This window comes from Ascidiella aspersa, chromosome 2 (assembly GCF_963924565.1).
Source record: "Ascidiella aspersa chromosome 2, kaAscAspe10.2, whole genome shotgun sequence".
Lineage (NCBI taxonomy): Eukaryota > Metazoa > Chordata > Ascidiacea > Phlebobranchia > Ascidiidae > Ascidiella > Ascidiella aspersa.
In genome coordinates, this window is record NC_139448.1 from 30526269 (window position 1) to 30548418 (window position 22150).

Consider the following 22150-nt stretch of genomic DNA (forward strand, 5'->3'; position numbering starts at 1 on the left):
TTTTTCCTCCGTGTGTTTTCCATAATTTATATCGTACTACGGGGTTTTCGTGTTATTAACCCTGACGAAGGCGACTTGCATAGGTTGCCGAAACGTTGGTAAATAATTACAATTACCAGAGGAGCTGCTTTTGATTTTTAGTACTGTGCCTGGTTGCAACCATTTAAATATGATATGTTTGGGTTCAACACAAAATAATTAGTCCATAATTTTTAGCGCTTTTACCCTGATTTTGTTTAATTAGGAAGCCAAAAGCTAGATTAACCTGGATTAAAACGTTCAAATAGGTAAAGAATGTTTGTCTGACCCTTTTATTTAAAAAGGACCCTTAAATTTTAACTGCTATATGCTTTTCAAAGTTTGATCAAACAGTCACTTCGATTAGAGCCCCATAAATCGATTCTAATAGCCTAATGCACGTTTTCTTTGCGTTAATGCCGTTCATAACAATAAAAAGTAAAACAAAAACATAGCATAACGTTGTCAGAGACAATGTGTACAGGAGATAGATAATTTATTGGTGGTCTGTCAACACATCCGTTCAGTCACCTAATGAATGCCTCTTTAATTATAGGCATTAGACAGGGTGTCCTATTTAAGGTATATGTCCACCGCATCGAAATGCTTTAGAAACGTTAGGTCGAGAGGTCATTTGGACCTGGAAATATAGTGTTCATAAAAAATAGTAGTTTTTTTTACAATAAGGCTTACTGAAGAATATCTTTTGTCGTGATATTATTTCTTCCCCTCCCAATATTTAACTCAATTTCATCACACCATTTAATGGAACAGCAAACAAGTGGCTATTGATAAGACGCAGTATTGTAAGGACTGCAGTAAGCGACATCGCAATCAATTACGGTAAACTAACTTTGTTCGGACAAAACAATGCACCAATGACAGAATTGCGACCTTTGCTCTGCAACTGATTTCAAATCAAGAGATATGCACAACAAGTGTCGAAAATGCACAATCATCCTCCGTTACTAACAGGAGAAATTGTTTTGTAAAGACGCCGTGTTTGTATGAAGCAAATATTGAGCTTCGTGATTCAGGGCAGCTCGCGCGAAACGCACAATTCATGTATCTTACATATTTAACAGGGACTTTGTACAAGTCTATAGTTGAACGCACTGTATACGTCATCGGTAGTGGTTTAACAATTTTTCTTGCGACGCATTTGGAAAAGTTTAGCTGGACGCAGCTATGACGATAGCAAATTTACTGCACGAACCTTGCACGAACTTTTTCAAAAGCACGAACCTTTTCAAAAGCTGTCAAAATTAATATGTGAAGAAGGTTTGCACAGATAGCGATGGCAGGTACAGAGAGCTATAGGTAGCAGCATTGCACAGTGTTTAAAATCTTTAACAAAATCCGGACATTTTAAGCTGATGGGACTAAGTTTTGCAGTCACAGTGGGGTGTAAAATGAAAATCAAGAACCCAACAAACGTCAACTTCCTTGCCCCTTGGTTATCGAGGTGCAACGGCCGTGGTTGAAAGGCATGTTTTTTTTAATCAAGCACCGCAACGTTTTGTGTATTCTTAGTGTGGTGCAACCAAGTACCTGAGTGCAGACTGGGACAACTAGATTTATTTTAGCTTTTTAAAATTAGATTTGAATTAAAATTATAGCATTTCAGGTTTTCTAAATTAGATTAGAATTTGAATTAGATCATTTTGAGTTTTCTTAAATGAGATTAGAATTCGAATTACCAAATTCTTAAAAAGACGAATTTGAACTATAATTTGAATTAGAATCACATTTGAATATTCACGATCAATTTCAATCGAGAAGTATTCTAATAAGAATGTGAATGGTAAATATGTGTCTGCTAATTGTGATGCCTTTTAGCATAGCATGTGCTTTTCAGACTGCGAAAATTACCTTCCAACCAAATAGTTTGAATTAAAAAAAATGTCGTTGGACAAAGTAGCATTTTTGGTAAAATCCGAATTAGATTAGAACTAGCATTAGAGCGCACATGCAATTCACAAATTAGATTAGAATTGGAATTAGCCGCATTTTGCTTTAATCCAGGGATGTCCAACCTGTATTGCGGCCCGCCTGATATTTACATGCGGCCCACCACTTATTCTCACTTTCAGCAGCCTTAAATAAAAACAATTGTTTCGACTATCATCAAAACGTTTAGAACGCGCAGTATTTGATATAGGCCAAATCTTATGTTTTTTCTGAGACTATAATCGAGTCTAATGTCGCATTTCTACATCCATCGAACACTTTGTGCAGACACCATTGCTAAGAAAGATGTGTGTTTTTCTAAATGTGTATTTTTCCGGACCGTTTTAAGGAAATGTATCAGCCCAAACATGTAAAAACTCAAATTTTCGCGCTTCGCCATAATAAAAATAATAAATAAGGTCGAGATTACTTGCCTATTTGCGCATGAGTTCACTCTCGAAGAGCGGGTGTTTATAAGTTAAGTTGTTTTATGACGTCACGATATGACGTAACTTATGACGTTACCCGTTTAATTTGAGAGGTTTTGCGGCCCATCGAAATTTTCAAAGTGGTAAGGCGGCCCATTCTGCTAAAAGGTTGGATATCCCTGCTCTAATCCATTGAATTAGAAAACTAGAATTATCTAGTTGTCCAAGTCTGCCTGAGTGCTGTCAAAACAAAACAACGCCCAGTCGATAGGGTGTTGTTTCAACACAAGGTTATCGATGTAAATCTAGCTACAACCAGACAGGAAATTACCGATTTGGAAGGTTTAAGCAAGCATTTAAGTTTTAGATATTTGTTGGTTGGTCATCGCTATAGTAAGCCGACGCTGTTGCATTAAGATTGGGCGCGACAGGTTCATCAGCTGGTATGACAAGGTTTCTCAACTGGGTCACTCGGCTCATGGTCACCTTTTGATAAATAATATTCATATTGTCTTAAGCAGTGGTTCTCAACCTTTTGACCGCGTCTTATTTATTGGATTGTTCTGTTGCTGCGTTCCACATTGTTTTGAAATGTTTTCTCGAATAACATGTATTAAACTTTATTCAACCCACAATATGGATAAATAACAACACCTCCACTACTCCAGTGCTAGCCTCAACTTTTAAGGTATAGGTCGATTTATTGTGGTAAAGAAACTAATTTATGACAGCCGAACCACCGTTCCACTTGCGTTAGTTTTGTCAAAAGTCCGTATAAGACACTGTCAAGTAGTCTACTAGTTAAAAAGCTTTCGGTGCCACTTGTCCTTAATGTCTTAATATGCCTATTCGCTTAAAATTTTGGTCAGAAAAGCAAACATAGCCGTTGGAAACAGTTCCGTGCTTTGTGCGTTATAGGTTGCGTGTTCTGCAAGGTCAGCATACCTGAACAAACTGCAGAAAACATATGCCAAAAAAGCTGACTTGTTCGTTATTTAGGTGATACTTTCTAGGTATGTGTTGGTCGATTTGAAACACGAGTTTTAAATTGTTCGTGTAGACGTAGACTATAGAACATATAGAAAGCAAGCGCGTCGGGACAAGGGCCGTGGTAGCACTTTGATATAATGCCAATTCTGAACGGCAGTAAAAAGTTAACGCAGTCTGCTGTGCATGTTTCCCACAACCAAATGACGCATGCGAAACTAAAAAGGATATATACGACTTTTTAACAAAGAAATTCGCCCGCATTACTGACGACGAATTTCCTGACAAATTTTTGTGTGGACAAAAGTATTCCAGCCATAAACTTTTCAACTGGGTTCATGGTCTCCCTTTTCACAAAGGAAATGCTTCTTTGCTGAGCTGTGATAATGCTTATACTCTCTAAAGCAGTGGTTCTTAACCTTTTAACCGCGTACCACTTTTTAGATTTTTTGTTGCTGCGTACCACATGGTTTCAAACTAGTTTGCTCAACTTATGTTTTTAAAGTTTATCAAATCTACAAAGTGAACAAATAACATCACTTCCAGTGCTAGCCACAACTTTTAAGGTGTAGGTCGATTCATTCTAGTAAACAGAACCACCGTTCCACTTGCGTTAGTTTGTCAAAAGTCTTTATAAGAAACGGTCGAGTATTAGTTCAATAGCCTATACGTTATTATTTATGTCCTTTATGCCTTGCCTATTCGCTTACGTTTCTGGTGAGGAAAGCAAATATAGCCGTTGGGAACAGTTCCGTGCTTTGTACGTTATGGATTACGTGTTTTACAAGGTCAGCAATGTTACCATACCTGAACAAATACCAGCAAATATTGACCAAAACACTCACCTATTCGTTTTTATGTGATACTTTGTAGATATCTCTTGGTAAATTAAATACGCAAGTTGTGAATTCTTGGTGTAGTAGACTATAGAACATATATAGACCAAGCGGGAAAACGGCATAAGTTTTTAAACGAACAATATTATGTACGGATTAATTTGTGTTAAGGTGTGTTAGGCTTTTTCCACGTAGCCCACGAAACAGTCGATTTCCGCGACGTTTGTAAATATTAAGTAAGTTATCTTTTGCAGGCAAAATGGCGCCTACAAAGGAAGAAATGGACGCAATGGTAGTGGCCTTTAGTGCGGTCGATCTGGTACCTCCCGAGCATCGAACCAAAAGGGAAGAATATTTCGCGTTCATAAAGAAGTTTACGGAGGATCCAGGACAGGCAAAAGAGCTTAAAGGCTACTACTTCCACCCAGGATTCGAACCGGAGACCGCACAGTACGCCTATGACAAATTCGAACCCAAATCTGGGGATGTTTTGGTAGCTACTTACGCAAAAACAGGTTTGTAAACGATGGCCAATGTAACAAGCCTATTATGTTACATCAGATGTAGCCTATATGTCACTTATTTTATTCATTTTACTCATTTTACCCATTTCACTCGTTTCACTCGTTTCAGTCGTTTCACTCATTTCACTCTGCTTTACCAGGTTGAATTGTTTTTTTTTATCTTGCATTTTGTATTTTAGGAACGACTTGGGTTTCCGCAATTATCAAGCACATTTTGGGACGCAAAGACCCCCAATTACTGGAGAACTATACGAAAGTCAACCAGTTCTTCGCGTACTTGGAGTTTGGACCAGGTAAGGATTTGTTTTGACACACATTGCAGAGGTAAACATTTAAGGTAAACATTATGGATATCTTTGTATATGGCCGTATTTGTCCTAATTCTAAATAGAGAAATCAGGTGGCACTGTATAAAGACAAATTGTATTTGATTCTCGACAAGCTTTCGCACACCCGTGCTTCATCAGGTCATAATTATACTTTGACCTGATGAAGCACGGTTGTGCGAAAGCTTGTCGAGAATCAAATACAATTTGTCTTTATACAGTGCCACCTGATTTCTCCATTATGGATATCTATGTGAAGCTTTTATGACTCCAAAGGGTAAGGAGTTCGAATGTTGCTATACAAAAATCTATTAGCGTAACATTAGTTAATTTTCACTCCCACTTTTGAAATTATTTCAAACTTTTGCAATTGGATTTTTTACCCGTGAACTCTTAATCTTATAAAAGAAACTTAACTCTTTATAAAAGAAACTTAAAAGAAACTTTAAAAAATATATAGTATCAATATTAAGCTTAAACGCTGAAGAACAAAACCAAATTAAGGACTACCTTTTAATTAAAAGACGAACCAGGTATTTTATTGCCAATGGTCTTTTTTTTTAATTTTTGTCCCTAATACTTTAGGAACCGCAAATGGCCGAAATGAACACGGTGCCATCAGCCATTGAAAGTTCTGCTGTTAAGTTTTGCGATTCACTAACCCATTTTTGAAAACCTAAGTATCGTGAAAAACGATCTAAACAACAAATACACCATTTAACCAGAGCAAAGAATTTTTGATTAGAGGCTAAACTAAGACGTTTCTTAAAATGTATTTTGTTTTTCTTGCATTCAAGTGTCCAAGTACGAAATCACTGCGAACTTGCCAATGGAGAGACGAGTGCTGGGAACGCATCTAGCCGCGTCTTTAATCAACCTCAAAAAGTTTAAAGATAATGGTGCAAAGGTCAGAACGTAATACACTGTTAAGCTAATCTGTACTTACCGGGGAATTACTGCAGTTATAGGCCTACAGGAATAACCTAAACCAGCGGCCACCAAACTACAATTGTTAATTTTGCTAGCCTGCGCCACCCTTCCTAATAAACATAAAATACAGATGAAATATTGTCAATTTCAACCTAATTTTTGATGAAATCCTAAACGACCATTTAATATACCTGACAACAGTTTTTGTAAGTGTTGTAGACAAGTCATTTTGAAATGACATAGCTTACGTCCAATTCGTGTATCTTTAGATAAACAACAAATAAAGTCCAAGTGCATCAACATTTCATTTTAACCCAAGTAATTTGTCTGAAGAAAAGTCCAAAAGACTTGAGTCAAGTCAAGTCATTTAAATCACGATTTAACTGCACGTCATTACAACACTTGTTTTTGTTAAATATTGCTTTACATTTCCTTCGTTTAATAATAATCAAGTCAATAATGTTCAACGAAAAAAAATTATAACGGCCACGTGTGCTCAAGTTTTTTTACAGTTAACTGGCCCGCGATTGTCAAACCTTACAGTTATCGTGGTCGTAAAAAATGGTAGCGACTTTTGACCTAGACTTACTCGTTTTTATTTGTAAAGTCGTGTTAGATTAATTTAGTCATGTAATAATGGCATTTGAATAATGCGCAACATCTCCATTCTCTCCATGTGGGGTATTCTATTGAAAACTCAACAAAATATATAATTGCAAATCCCGCTTTAGTTTTATGCTTCTAATATTCTTTAAGAAACCAATCGATATTACGTAAATTACTAGCATAATATATTGCTTTGCTAAATTGCTTTCTTAGATGTAAATTATCACAGCAATGCATTGTATTACTAGGTGATATATGTGATTCGAAATCCGAAGGACCAAGCTGTGTCTTGGTACAATTTCGCGATGACACTTCCTGTAGGAAAGGCCGAGAGTTGGAAGCATATTCTACCGAAAGAAGAAAAAGAGTTTTACGACCTCTATATAGCAGGTAAGTGTTAATAACGTTTACTCAAATGTTTGGCAAGCGCCGTCCATGACGTCGTTACTATGCTCAAATTTGCAAAACTGATAAATTGAAAAGTGCACAACATTTTATAAATTATCAAGCAAAGTGCACAAAAATTTTAGTTTGTCTTTATATAAAATTTACATTTAAGCGTAGTTAAACTAAGCTGGTTTACTAATCATGGCTCACTTACACAAATTATGACATCCATGTCTAAAAATGAAAATAGATATCGAATCGGCACTCATTTTCCAGTATCTGCCGAGTGCCAATAGTCTTCACTTGGCATTCTTTGATTTTACTCATTAAGCTAATGCAGCAAAAAATAAAGCGGCACATTCTTTGTTTATGGCAATTATAAGGTGGCCTGCATCACTCAGTTACAGCGTTGACTATTCTTAAAGCTAATTAATTTCCGTAAAATATTTGTTAGGTAAACAGCTCCTTTTTGCCAAAAAGGACGAGGGTTACTTGGAAGTAGTTCGGGAATGGTACGAGCACAAAAACGACGAAAATGTGCTGTTTCTGGCATACGAGGAAATCAAAAAGGTAAGAAATACGAGGTGTTTATGTTTCACAAATATTTCTAAACCGCTTTAGCATTGTATCCTTAAAAAAACAGATATACAAAGTAGGGACCAACTCTTATTTCACAACAAAAATAATTAACTGCTTTAGCATTGTGTTTTTAAAAACAGGTGTACGAAGTACTCTTATTCCGCAACAAAGATATCCTAACCTTTTATACATCAAGGAATTTCTTATTTTCATGCAGGACCCTAAGGGCGAAATTCGCAAATTGGCCGAGTTCATCGGCGAAAACCCGACTGAAGAGGAGTTGAATTGGGTTGTGCAGAAGACCTCTTTCAGCTCCATGAAAAAGAAAGCAGAGGCGGATGATCCGAACACAGGAAACATTAAAATGTTCAGAAAAGGTCAGTGTTGTAAACAAGTCATTTTGAAATGACTTAAGTCTAAGTCAAGTATTTCTAAATAAATAGCAAATCAAGTCCTTGTTATATAAATTAAACGTTTAGCAATTACATTTGGTAAACTCGTCCGTTTATTGGCAATAATTAAACTGAAAAATACCAAAACTGCGAACTATATGTAAAGCTAGTATTTTTACGTTCGCCAATAGAGAAAAATTAACCAATTTTTAAAAAAAGGTAAACAAAAGCACTTTATTTCCAAGAAAATCATTTGTCAAAGACTTAATTCAGGTCATTTATAAACAGTGACTAAAAAAATCAGAAAATCTGACTTTAACCCGAAATTATTTACTTCGTTTTATCATTGGATATTTAGTTAAATACAAAAAACGACATAGAAAAATAAGTTTTGTTCCGTTTTAGAAGTTGAAGGTCTATATCCCTAAAAGTCCCTAAGTTAATAAACAATTCTTTCGGGACAACTAGGCCCAAAGCCTGCACGCACTTTCCTGCACGCACTTTAAAATATATACACGTCTGTATGGTAAAACGCCCTAATGGAAGCACACATTTTGCAAACAAATAGTAATCTCTTTATAGAACCAAAAATAACAACTGTGTTTTTTAGGCCAAATCGGAGATTGGAGGAATCACCTAACCGTCGCCCAATCGGAGCTTATAGATGACAAAGTCGAAAATATACTCGGCGATACCGACATTAAGTTTATCTACGAGTAAATGCAACTTTATTGTTACCTGAAGGCAATAAAAGGGCGTTTTTTTGCCGTTTCGCCACTAACAAATGCATATCAGTATCCACTTTAATTCCCAAAATATGGTCGTCTATGTCTGTACTATTTTACGGTCTAATGATTGGGCTAAAACTATGTTTCTCTTGTTGTAATAAATGATATGGCACTGTGGATCCCCTTCAATTGAATTGCTTGTACTAACAGATTGAGCAAGCATTGGCGTATGGTTGTTTTCGACGGTCCCGGCTAGACCGAAGGTCGTGAGTTTGAAACACACTGCAGGCTAGTTGTTTTTCTAGCCTGTCCTGCTTGCATCATAGATCAACAGATTTGGTCTGTAATGGCTTTCGGTGTACTAATTATACATAAGCCGTAATCGTTGGTCAAAATGCCACTTCAGAAGGGCTAGATCTCAGTTATTAACACACATTTGTGTGCATATTTCATTTCCTTTGTTATTAGTAAATATATGTGCATCATTTTCACATTTAACAACATAATAATCGCTTTGTAAGTATAACGCCGAAAAATCCAGCTTTCAACAAAGCACAGGAAAGCGAGTTTTTACGCACAATATACGCAAATTTTCGGACAACTACAGTTATTTAGGTTCCACTTATGATGCCTACATGTTTTTTAATTCGTTGTTTATTTAAGAGTCACATAATAAGTGTAATAAGTATGCTGTTGCTACCAGGTATAATATACTGAAAATAATTTCTTGTGGTACTTATTTGCTTGTCCGACGTTTTGGCTAACTATCCAGGGAGCCTTCATCTAGGAATGTAACACACGACTACGCCCAACAGCAGGCAAAGTAAAACGACACAAAAAACACAAAAAATGCGCTTAACAATGTTCGAAATAAGAGCAACGAAGCGCAACACTTATAGCTGGTAACAAAAAGTCCGTTTTATACTCATGGTATCCGGCCGCTGGTGGATATGCCAGGATTTACGAAACAGACGTTTACGATGATCACCTTCTTTTACAAATAATATTGGAATGAAAGTTGCACGCGTGCTGCGCCAAAGCTGACTTCTTAGGGTCGTTGTTCTTCACATCGTGAGTGTATTCCTTCCGCCGTGTGTCAAAGGACTTCCCTGTTTCGCCAATACAAACCATAGCACAATCGCCGCATAAAATAACGATGCCTTTTGTGTTATTGACGTCGATTACATCTTTAGGATGCGACAACAAGTGGCGTAACAATAGGTTTTATACCAACTACAATGCCGAAGTCCCGCAACATGCGCCGCAACACGCCCGTCAACCATGGACTGTGAGGTAACATAGCGTACCCTTCCCATTTAATAGGGCATTAATATTTGAGACCGCACGCTCTGTCTTAGTAAGGACGATAGATATTCATTGAGACGTAAGGATTTGCGAACACGTCGAAGCTCCTCTTAACGACACGCCTGGGTCCGAGGTCAACCGTCTTGCCCTTCAAACAACGCCGTAACCACTCCCCGCTTCTGGTATATAGAATAGTGAGATGCTAAGTTCAGGTAAATGTAGGTGGCCATTACTCGTTCGAAGCACCTTAACAGCTAAAAAAGGAATACTTCAATCAACCTGCTTCTCAATAGTGAATGCTTTGCTGCAAGAAACGCTTTAACCAGTCCAGATGTACGTTAACGATGGCGAAAGTGTTGGGGCTGAGGGGGCTGCAGCCCCAGGCCCACCAAAAAAATAGGCCCTCACTAACCAAACAATTTAATAAGACCAACCGATGTTATCTTTGTATTAAAAGTTATATATTCTAGAGCAGCGGTTCCCAAACCTGGGGCCCGTACAGCAGTTTCAGAGGGTCTTTAAAAGGGGGAATTAGTCTTTAAGTTTATTACTTATAGCTCTTACCTTTGAGGAAATACTAGACGCACTGATCTCAGAAAAAGGTAAAAAAAGTTTTTGAATTATAAAGACCTTTTATAAATGTGCGCTAACAGCAAAAAGGGCATAACATCATGTCCTCGTGCCTTAATAATATACACATTGGTGCTAACGAAATAAATATTTATTCATATTCCCAGAGTGCTTGCAGCTATGCTACAGTCTTTAAAAGCGTAGATGTTGCATCAATTACATTTTTGGATTGCAACTATTTCGTCAAAAAGTAAAAAAATTGCGAAACCTAAAAACTATGCTAGATTCGGTATCAATATGAAAGTTTTAAAGGAAATAAGTTATATAAAAGGGCTTTTTGTCAAAAATACTCAAAAATACTCGTGAATTGAATAAAAGGCTGCACAAAATAATAAAACGCCCATAGCTTATAAAAGTAGTAATAACAAGTTTAACAGTTCGATCCTCTCTCTTTCTTATGGCCTTGATTGACAGTCAATCTTGTGACAACCGCTCGCTCATTTACCTATTTTTAAAGGTCAACGTATTCTCTGTAGGGAAAATAAAAAAAATGAATTTAGACAGTATTCGCTGCATACAGATTATCCCCTTGGTTAAAACTATGAAAAGCTGGTGAAATTATTTTAACACTCTGAGAAAATTGGCCAGGATGCGAACTTTTTACTTTTAGAAAGCGGTTTAACCTGCATTGAATCCAACCAATAATTATAACCTATACTTCGCAGTATTTATCTTTATTTCTGTTTGTAGGTAAAGTCGGTGATTGGAAGAGCCACCTTACCGACGCCCAATCAGAACTCATCTATTATAAAGTGGATGAAATACTTGGCAATAACGATAGTAAATTTATTTACGAGTAGACACTAAATAATTAAATCCATCGATGCTGTGACAAAAAAACAAAAACTGCTCAGTAGATTAAATATTCATTATATCAAAAGAAACGATCACGTCCAACGTTGTTTAAAACAACTCCAATGGCCTACAGAAGTTTAAGTCGCGTCCGACTCTAGTCAAATTAACAACCGACTTCGTCGAATCCAACATCCAGCTTCGACTTTGCAGCCCTGTATTTCACCTATCCACGACACTACAATAGGGTGTGTACTGGTTATAAAGCAATCCACGTTTATCACCACGCTACTGTGCACGTCCGAATTTAAACTCGATAGTCTTACTAAAGTCGTGAGTCAGACTCTCGACAGAGAAACATCATTTCGTCAAGTCCCCAATTACTATGTCAGGTTGCTCCTCCAAATCACTGTTTAAAGCAGACCTGATGGGCAACATACGGCCCGCGGGCCGGATCCGGCCCGCCAAGCAGTTTAATCCGGCCCGCGGCTTATTTTCAATAAAATACATAGGCTAAGCGAAAACCAGGGCAAGTTGACAGATTTTGTCAAGACCCCGCCAAATTCAATTTTTAGCCTGTTTAAATGCTAAAACGGAAATTCTTTTCGCGCCTCGCGCGAATCTCTTCTGTGTTGCTCGTATGTTCCACGCGATTTTTTGGCAACTTCACAGACAACTAGCGTCCTCTGCTCAGTGGCACTCTGTCCAACGAAAGTTTAACAAACTTAGCCTAATATTTGAAATATATATAAATATTAGGCTAAGTTTGTTCAACGCGCCCCACAACTTAATTAACGCTAATATATCAAGCAATATACATTTTTAGTCGGTGCTCAATGCTTCACGTACCATCTAAATCTAAATTAAAGTTTGCATTTTCAAACAAACATATAGTCGCAAATTTTTTCGTGACCTTTTTTAAATCCAACTTAAATAGCACATTTTCGCACAAATCTAAACGTAATAACAAGTTGGTTGATTATTTGTCTTACACCGTCAGAGTATGACGTCATATTGTATGTATTTTAGACAGGGAGTCGAACCGGAACCGAACCGAAACTTTATAAACCGGTTTTGGGCTAATTTTTCGTGAACCGTAACCGAACCTGAACCGTTTTTTGTAAAACTTTAAGGAGCTGAACCGGAACTGAACCGCATATTTTTAAAGAACCTGAACCTTAACCGAACCCGAACCTGTCAAAAAAGCGGTTCACTCCAGCATGACGTCACAATTCGTATTTTACATAGTTGAGTTATACAATCGTCGAGATTTTTATGAAAAAAATTAACATTTTGTAAATGAAACGTTGCTTTCAATTTTTTTTTGATACTTTAATAATGTACTACTTGTTTTTAATACGCCACGAAACTTAGATTTATTACGAGTTACAATTTAATAATTATTCTCTATATTTGATGACCAACATTTTTAGGTTGAACGGAACTATTATTGTATCCGAACCGGAACTTTATAAACCGGTTTTAAAAAAAATATAGTCGAACCGGAGCTGAACCGGAACTTTTTAATTGCTCCAAACCAAAACCGGAACTGAACCGGATGCCAAAAATCTTTGAACCCGAACCGAACCTGAACCGGAAAAGTCAAACGGTTCGACTCCATGATTTTAGATCCTATATTTGACCCGGCCCGCCACAATATTTTAGGTTTCTCATGCGGCCCGCGGCTAACAATAATTGCCCACCCCTGGATTAAAGGTATACACATGCATAACTATAATATTACGTTTTTCTCTACTATCATATTATGTATATTCAAATGCAAGTAAGGAATTGGTGTAAAGCCAGATATAACGCGGTTTCTTTTTTTATGCTGAGGTATTCTTGCCCGACAAACAGCTGCTGCGAATATTGTTGTTCATTACGATTTGCTTCTGTGTTAGATATACTTCAGGCGAAATGACGATAACTACAAGTGTATTGCAATTGCAAGGCCGAACCGCAATTAGATAAAGGGCCTCTGTTAACCTTGCTTTATACTGGATTTAATATAAAATAAACAACAGTTTAAAGAGCATATAATTAATTTTAATTCCTACTATAAACGGTGCATCTGACAATGAATTTACTTTTGATATAGTCTCTGGTTTTATTTTTACCTTAGGTTTTTGTTAACTTAAATAATTTTTTGATAGACTTTTTTGGTTTGTCTGCTAAACTTTAACCATTACCAAAGGCGTGTTATCAAAATTTTAAAGTGAAAGTAAAAATAACCGTTTTGGCCACGAAAAAATACCCCTGGTCGTTGGTCAAAATCTTACCATAAAATAGTGCTTCTTCAAAGCAAAGACTCGATACAGATTTACAGCTTTTGTTAACTGACTTTCACTTTGGCACACAGCTGTTTGAAAAAATGATCTTTTAGCGGTTGTCTGACCATAAAGTAAGCATTCGATCTTGTTTTGGTTTCCCCGCTGTGTTAGCCTACAATTGTCATGCCCCAATGCTTGATTATGTAGCTCAAACCTTAACGCGCGATTTAAGCTTGAACATCTACAAGCTAGGCTTTTAGTGGGGTAATATTATGAAAAGTTTTTTGCGACGTTCAGAAAAAATAATCCTTTGATTATGCTGAGCTTTACGTTACAATTCAGCCATATCCGGTTACGACACCTGATCCATTTCCACCGCTATTTGTTGTGGAACATGTCACAAGGACTCTGCTGGGACTAAAACCAGCCACGAACTTAATAACTTTTAATATGAACGTGTCACTTAATGTGTTTCTGGTCCTTTATGAAAGTAGACCACTAGTAGGGAATTAGTTAATTTACTGACAGTAGTGTCTTTTTTGCTTAACTTGACGTTTTCTTAACCTCTTTTCATAGCAAGGTAATGGCTTGCTACTTGATTAAACGACTATATGAGGGTAATACTTTAGAGTTAACACTGAGGTTTGGATATTTAGAAGCAATTTTCTAAAAGCCTGCCCAGGAAATATAAACAAACCAACACTATATTTGTGTAGGCGTCTATTGTGCATTGTCTTTGTTTGCTAATGTGTTCGCAGCTATTAGAGTTTTATTATTAGCAAATGTATCGAACTAGACTTTTATAACTATTTTTTGCATGCTTTAAACCACTACGTGACTAGGCAGCTGTTTGCTGTTATCGCAGCGAAGGTCGAATGCGAAATCAAATAGTCGTGACTATAGCAAACGTGGGTGTGGGTCTATAACGTTATTTCAAGGCCCACTGATGCATTATGAACTTCTGCAGTCAGACGTGAACTTAAAACACTGTGCAGTACCAACGTTTCGTGACGTAGCGTTCTGGCAGGTTGCATTGCTGCAACTATGTGCTTTCGAGCCGGTTCACTGCAGTTACTAAGAAATTAGAAGCTGTCCCATACCTTAGACCTGCGCCTGCCTAAAAGAGATTTGTGCTGGTAAACTATTAACATCAAAGTTATTTTAGATTTTGGTAGCCAGTTTTACCCGCAATATTATAGGATTTTGAAGTGGTACACTGAAAAGTGTATAAGGTAAGTTTTTGCACTATTTTGATGTAACGTATATCAACAAATCTAATAGCCTACAGTACTTCAATAACCCTAAGATTTTAGGTTTGTCATTTATGCAAAATTACGTTGAAAAAGGCCTATTCGTAGATAATTTTAGTCGTCTAAATGTAGCAAATTTAACTAGTTCTGACCGCAATAATTGTCAGTTATTTACAACTACGGTATAAGCCTGATTGGCATGCAGTATATGTACACTATACAGAGATGGTAAAAATTTAAATCAATAGCATTTTTGATAATTCACAAAATAAACTAAGTAAAAAACACATTAAGTTTGCACAGTGTGAGATAATAGTTCCTTATTTAATAAACTTAAATCTTATTAGACGGCTAACTAAGGGCAGAATTGGATTCCAATCCCATCTGGATTCGAATCCAAGGATTCGATATTCTATACTTTAAACATCCCTAGCTGTAAACCGCATCGAGTGTGACAAAACACTTCCATTGTGATGTAACATAATAGATTGTAAAATGGAAGGCAGAATTACAACAGTTTATATGTACTGGATTTTGATTTATGCCATCATTCTCAATGATGACGTCTAGCATTGTCAAAAACACTACCGGTACCACGCATTTTAAGATTGCTTTAGCGATGCAGCAGCAAAAATCCCTTAAATGTGTCATAAAGTAAATTGGTGTAGTGTGTTACTTTACTCAACACAAGATGCACTAGGCAGACATACTGATTTACTAAAAAGTATGTTAGGGGTCCGCGACCATTTTTAAGCATCAAAAAGGGGTCACCGGTACAAAAAGGTTGAGAACCACTGCTATATGACATATGTGAAGATAATATGCTGTTTTAACTGTGTTAACCTACGTTATAAAATATCTATTGTTTCGTCACAGTAAGTAAAGTTCACTAGCACCAGGTGTCTTGTTTGTTAAGTATTATCATGTTTATAATTTTATAAATACGTAAAAGTAAAGGGGAACACACAATAAGACCTAAAAAGCAACAACACCTAAAGCAGAAAAAAATGTGTAAAACTACCGGTATAGTATTAAAACCCACGACATAATACAGCCAAATACGCAGTAATATCCAGTACAGCATAAGATTAAAATTGTCTGAATAAGGCCTACTGCATCCATCGCGATAAGGCCTAAATTTATCAGAATAAGGCCTAAATTCATCGGAATAAGGCCTAAATTCACCAGAAAAAGGCTTAAATGGCCAAAATAATATTTTTCCTCTAAACAGAAAATTTAGCAAAACCGGACAGTAGGCCTACTGATTCACATTTCCGCCAATTTAATCATATCCTGGTCTGAACAATGTTTTATTTTGGTAAGCTAATCCTTCTAAACACCATACCTATTGCATGTAAGTTTGAGTTTAATATTTGGTAGACTTAGACTTTAGTAGTGCAAAAGGAATAGTTCAGTGTAGGTCCAGTATATATTTTAAATTCTGCAAAATGCAAAGCAAAAACTAGAGAGCGAATTTACCTCACTCATTAAAAAACAGCTAATGTGGTTGGATTCACAAGTTTGCGCTGTGTTTTACGGGATATAAGGTTAACCCAAAGTTTGATTTAACGTTAAATAACCTAATTAGTAGTAATTACCTTTTATTGCTGAATTGCCCTTTTCAAAGAAATGCACCTTTTATAATAAAACAACGCTACATTAGATTACCAAACAAGACTTCAGAAAAGCATAACCGCAAACTTTTGATTTTTGTTCATTTTGTTTTATGCAATAAAACAAAATAATTTAGCATGGATAAGACCGATTTTAATTAATAAAGCCTCGTATTCGTATTGCTTCTACAATTTTCCCAAATATTGCACAATCATGCTCAGAACCAATCTCAATAAAACTAACAATATATAATTACTGTTATCTGCGAGCCAACTAAATCAGAGGACGACCAAATTTGCACCCTTTACCAAATTTGCACCGCTCTACACTCTACAGGCTTTGTGTAGGATTTTAAATCTTGTTTTGCATTTAATTAGCAAAATGTCAGCAGCTGACCAATTTCCCCAGCAGCTTATCGACAGGTTTCTGAAGGGCGTTGAATTAGTAGCGCCAGAACACACAAATAATAATTTGCCCGAGTACATTGACTATATAAAGTATTGGCTCGGGACAAATCAAGGAGGACCGAAAGAGCTTAAGGGCTACTACCTCTACCCGGGATTTGAACCCGAGACTGCCCAATATGCTTACGACAAGCTGGAAATGAATTCTCGAGATCTTTTGATTGCAACCTACCCCAAAACAGGTTCGTTCAATTTTAAAGCAAATTTTGTCGCTACTTTGCAATCTGTTAAACCAGGCGACGGGAACCTTTTTAGCTACGGGAGCCCAAAAAACAAATTTTCTTGGGTGTATTACCATGAGAGCCATATGATATTTTTTTAACATCTAGTTATAGGTTGGCAAAAAGTAGTTAATTGAGCTGCGCCGTTTTATTTTGTTCTCGTTTAATCAAAGTTGTGCGGAACATGCTATGCACCAAAAATGAATTAGCTAAGTTTTGCACAACTTTGATTACCGAGTTTTACGCGGAGCGCCGAAAATGTGTTACTATTTGCAATAAAAAGGAAAAATAAGGTTAGAAAGGCGGCAATGGCCGCGTGCAGTTTTATTTGAGAAAACGTCAATTTAAAAAAATCCTTTACCATTAACAGTTGTAAAGTGTTTTGTTTTGTTTGTTTTTATTAAACTTGTTTTGCCTGTGTAGGAACAAACTGGGTTTATGCGATTTTAAACCACATCGTTGGCCGTCAAAAACCAGAACTGCTACAAAAACGCTTGGACATATCGCAACTATTTTATTATATGGAGTCCGGACCTAGTAAGTTCACAAACAAAAAACTATAAGGCAAGACAGTATTTTAAATTATGACGTCTAAAGGAGTTAAACTTAGCCACGATTTTATCCAAATTCTTGTTTACGTAACTCCGCATTTGCACAAATAGTTTGCCCTACATCTTCCCAAATAGAAATTAAAATATGTGATTATACAGCTGGCTTCAAATCAATCATGTATCCTGTCGTAAAGCGTTGCTATATAGAAATTATAGCTTCATGGTTGGAAAATACTTACGTAGCTGACGCTTTGTCTGAATTAACAGTATCAAAATACAAGGTGAGTGAGAACTTTCCATTTGAACGAAGAGTGTTTGGAACACATCTTCCTGCGCCGTTGGTTAATCTCAAGAAGTTTAGAGAAAAGGGAGTTAAGGTAAGTTGCAGGTTCTAACTGTTTTATTTAAAGTTCGTTTTTAACTTAACCATATAGAGTTTAAATAATGCCGTTCCAAAATATAATAAAGGTAAACGAACAAGAACGTGATATTTGATACTATAGTATCAACGAAACGCTGTTTTTATACAATTAAAATAGGTTCCTCTGGCATATATTTTTTTAACCAACGTTTCGGTTTACTATCCGACAAGCCTTTGTCAGGGACTGACACACAAAGCCAACAGGACGCAAAGTAAAATCACACTAAGAAAAAAGAAGATAAAATGTGCGAGACGCGTTCAAAATTCACAGCGATAAAACAATGTTCAAAACATAAAGCGATAAGACAACGCACAATTTAGTGGATATCTTTTAGCACCTGTCGGTACGGCGCTGGAAACAAAACGTCCGTTTTAATGTTCATCGTATCCGGCCATTGGTGTATGTGTCAGGATTCCCGAAACAGACGTTTTCGGTAGCCGCTCTCTCTTGCAACAACAGTGCCCCCATCAAAATTAATACCGTGTTGACGACTGCAGGCGTGCTGCGCCAAGGCTGACTTCTTGGCGTCGTTGTTGTTCACGTCGCGAATATGTTCTTTCCGGCGTGTGTTGAACGATCTTCCTGTTTCGCCAGTATAAACCTTCGGACAATCGCCGCATGGAATAGTATAGATGACGCCCTTCGTGTTGTTGACGTCTATTGGGTCTTTGGATGCGACAGCAAGTGGCGTAAGGTCGTAATAGGTTTTACGTTACCACCAACTGCGATGCCGAAGTCCCGTAGCATGCGCCGACTTCGGCATCGCAGTTGGTGTAAAACCTATTACGACCTTACGCCACTTGCTGTCGCATCCTAAAGATGTCAAACTTTTAATATCCCTCATAATAAAAAAGTCAAGACAATTAAGACAGAATTAAACTCCTTCTGTAAAACTTGCAGTTGATCTATGTTATCCGCAACCCGAAGGACCAAGCTGTGTCGTGGTACAACTTTATGATGTCGCATCCGCAAAGTAAGTCCGCCTATTGGAAACCAATTCTGCCAGCAGACGAGAAAGAGTTCTACGATCTTTATTTCGCTGGTAAAAATAAATTAATATTCTATACTAGCGATATCCGATAATATCGTATCTGAGTCGGTTCCCCCGGTATCGGTACTTGTTCGATATAAGGGTGCTATCACTGCCGATCTAATACCAAAATGATATGGGAATTTTAGTAATAAAAAGCAGCGATTCCACCTCGAAAAGTAATTTTAAGATAAAATAGTATGTTAATAACCAGAGTTGACGAAATTTCTTAACGCTAGAGCAAATTTAGCCACAATGACACGCAAAAAACGTTTAATTTTTATGTAGTAATGACGTCATTTAGTTTTTGATCTAATCGATATACTTTTGTGCAAAAATATGCAAAATATCGGGTATTGCTATCAGATTAAAATGTCAAGCATTGGACATCCCTATTCTATATTAAATACCGGAAACGTAAAAAAAGTATATAAAAAACCTTTTCCCCTAACTTTGTTAGGAAAACAATTCGTGTTAGCGAAAAAAGGCGAAGGTTACTTGGAAACGGTCCGGGAGTGGTACGAACACAGGAACGACGAAAATGTGCTTTTTATTGTGTTCGAGAAGATCAAAAAGGTAATTTGAGATTGTGCACTATCGCTCAATGTGCAACTTACAGTGTACCAGTGCGTTATACAGCTAAAGAAACTTCAAACTAAACGATTTTTCCCATAATATTTATTTAGTAAGAAGGTCAAGTAATGCATGTTATCTTTCGTGCAATTATTTTTAATGTTATATATTTTTTAATTGAGTCCTAATTCTATGGATTTCCGATTATATGGAGTGAATTTATTATGCATGTTATTTTTCGTGCAATTCTTTTTATTATTAGGCTATATATATTTTTAAGTGAGTTCCAATTCTATGGATTTTCGATTATATGGGGTAAATTTACTAAAAAAAAGGAACAGCTGGAGGTTAACTAAACCTGCAAATTTAGCCTTAAAACCTGTAAAACTACTTTTAAACTATTATAATTTACACGATTTGATTGAAAAATGTGCGCACAATGTGCACATTTTTGTTTTGAGCTTGTCTCGTGAGTATAAGCCTTCTTACTCGCCTTTCGACTTAAGTAATTTGCAAAACTTAAATGCACAAATCGTACATCGATAAATATATTCGTGTTTATTTGTTTATCTGTATAGTCTGCTAAACTTCTTTATGATAGACTTCCTAAAATGAACAACTACTATTTGTATTCCGACGATAAGTTTGCCGATAGTCAATGATAGCAAGTAAACCAACATTTCTTTCTGTTTACTAACACACTACATAAACTTTGTTTTTGTTTTGTTTAAGCGGAGTAAACACAACCTATTATTCGTATTATAGGACCCCAGAGGCGAGATCCGTAAGTTAGCGGACTTTATCGGGGAATCCGTAAGCGAGGAAGAGTTGGATTGGGTCGTTGAGAAGACCTCGTTCGGATCTATGAAGAAGAAGGTAGAAGAATCGGGTTCGGAGCAGAGTGGAGTGCAGTTGATACGAAAGGGTGAGAGTTTGCATTGTGCTACATACTCAGCATACAGCAGAACAATCTAGCAAAGATATAGTAATTCTGGTCGGGCAACATTTATAGATGTTAACAATTAAATGTATACTTCGCCGGCAAAGAATGAATTCATTTGAATTGAGGTATACTGACAATACCTTTGGCCGGCGAAATGTCTTTTAACATCTAGAAATAGTGCCTGGCTTAAATTTCTAACTTGTCGCTAGAGTATTGTGCTGTTACTGATCAGAAATTGAGGTCGACATTTATCTTTTAAGGGTCAAGGTGATTTGCAATAACACATATTCAGTGCAATGTTTTTCAGAATAGCTTGAAAATTGGTCAAAATCTGTTGGATGAGTGTCATAACATATTTTTAATTAATGCTTGTAGTACATTGGTTGTATCAAAATCAGTCAACGAAAGTCATTTGCATATTCAGAGTACAATAAATCATAAATAGGAGATGTTTTGAACTAAACTTGACAAAAAATTAAACAAAATCTACTTTAGGTCAAGTTGGTGATTGGAAGAACCATTTGACGGTGGCCCAATCGGAACTGGTCGATCGCAAAGTAAAGCAAATTCTGGGCGATACCGATATCGAGTTTATTTATGAGTAAACTTCCATTCAGAGAAGCATCCTTTCAGCTCTTGTTCTATTCGTAATCGGTTATTTTTCTTGAGTTTAAATTATCTGTGCAGCCTAATTGCGCCGTTGTGTGTACAGTTATAGTTTTACAGGATGCATTCTAATCTCGCCAAACAATTTTATGAAATTGTTACAATCGATAATTATTTTTTTTTATGGTGATAAGAAGGTTACGGTTAAAGTTTTAAGTTGGCTATACTGAGTGAAAACAACCTATTCTTGTATTTATTTGTTTGTTCGACGTTTCGATTACTTATCCAGGAAGCCTTCATCTGGGAACAAACCTGTCTGTACAGATCTGGAAATAAAACGTATGTTTTTATGTTCATGGTATCCGGCTGGTGGTGAATATGTCCGGATTTACGAAACGAAGTTTACGACAGTCACCTTCGTTTGAAATAACAGAGCCACTAAAAAAATTAATATCGGGATAAAATTTGCACGCGTGCTGGGCGAAATCTGACGTTTTTTTATGGGGCGAAATCTGACGCCTAAGCATTGTTGTTCTTCACGTCGCGGATAACTTATTTTTAACATACCTGCATATTTTAACAGCATATTTACTATATTTATAACTTGGCTGTAATTTCCCTTTTTCTCGTTTCCATCACTCTTGGCTGATTGCCTTCTTCTGTTGCTTTGCATCAAGCCTCTCGCGCTTCCCCACACTTAATTCCTGCCCGCAAGTCATTCGCGCTGTTAATCAACAAGAAACGCCACGTCATGTTCTAAACTCCGTATTATAGTGTAGTTGCTTTAT

General features: G+C 36.7%; 2 protein-coding genes across 2 annotated transcripts; both read left to right on the forward strand.

Moving 5' to 3' along the window:
• The first annotated feature begins 4478 nt into the window (after nucleotides 1-4478).
• On the forward strand, nucleotides 4479-8683 carry LOC146164831 (sulfotransferase 1C2-like). The gene is made up of 7 exons (XM_083380838.1): nucleotides 4479-4734; nucleotides 4923-5036; nucleotides 5867-5976; nucleotides 6854-6995; nucleotides 7447-7562; nucleotides 7789-7948; nucleotides 8574-8683. Exons 1-7 carry the CDS (start codon nucleotides 4479-4481, stop codon nucleotides 8681-8683), a joined length of 1008 nt encoding a protein of 335 aa, XP_083236964.1.
• An 8250-nt stretch (nucleotides 8684-16933) lies between these two features.
• Nucleotides 16934-21361, forward strand: LOC146164832 (sulfotransferase 1C2-like). The gene is made up of 7 exons (XM_083380839.1): nucleotides 16934-17198; nucleotides 17661-17774; nucleotides 18056-18165; nucleotides 19111-19252; nucleotides 19701-19816; nucleotides 20579-20738; nucleotides 21252-21361. The coding sequence occupies exons 1-7, from the start codon at nucleotides 16934-16936 to the stop codon at nucleotides 21359-21361; spliced, it is 1017 nt and encodes a 338-aa protein (XP_083236965.1).
• Nucleotides 21362-22150: the final 789 nt, after the last annotated feature.

Bases quoted from the DNA above. Each gene is read 5' to 3' on its own strand.
- LOC146164832 (XM_083380839.1), top strand. From the start codon at position 16,934: ATGTCAGCAGCTGACCAATTTCCCCAGCAGCTTATCGACAGGTTTCTG. The intron at 17,775-18,055 runs GTAAGTTCACAA...CTGAATTAACAG, and splicing joins TTATATGGAGTCCGGACCTA to TATCAAAATACAAGGTGAGT. The intron at 20,739-21,251 runs GTGAGAGTTTGC...AATCTACTTTAG, and splicing joins AGTGCAGTTGATACGAAAGG to GTCAAGTTGGTGATTGGAAG.
- LOC146164831 (XM_083380838.1), top strand. From the start codon at position 4,479: ATGGCGCCTACAAAGGAAGAAATGGACGCAATGGTAGTGGCCTTTAGT. The intron at 4,735-4,922 runs GTTTGTAAACGA...TTTGTATTTTAG, and splicing joins AGCTACTTACGCAAAAACAG to GAACGACTTGGGTTTCCGCA. The intron at 7,949-8,573 runs GTCAGTGTTGTA...TGTGTTTTTTAG, and splicing joins CATTAAAATGTTCAGAAAAG to GCCAAATCGGAGATTGGAGG.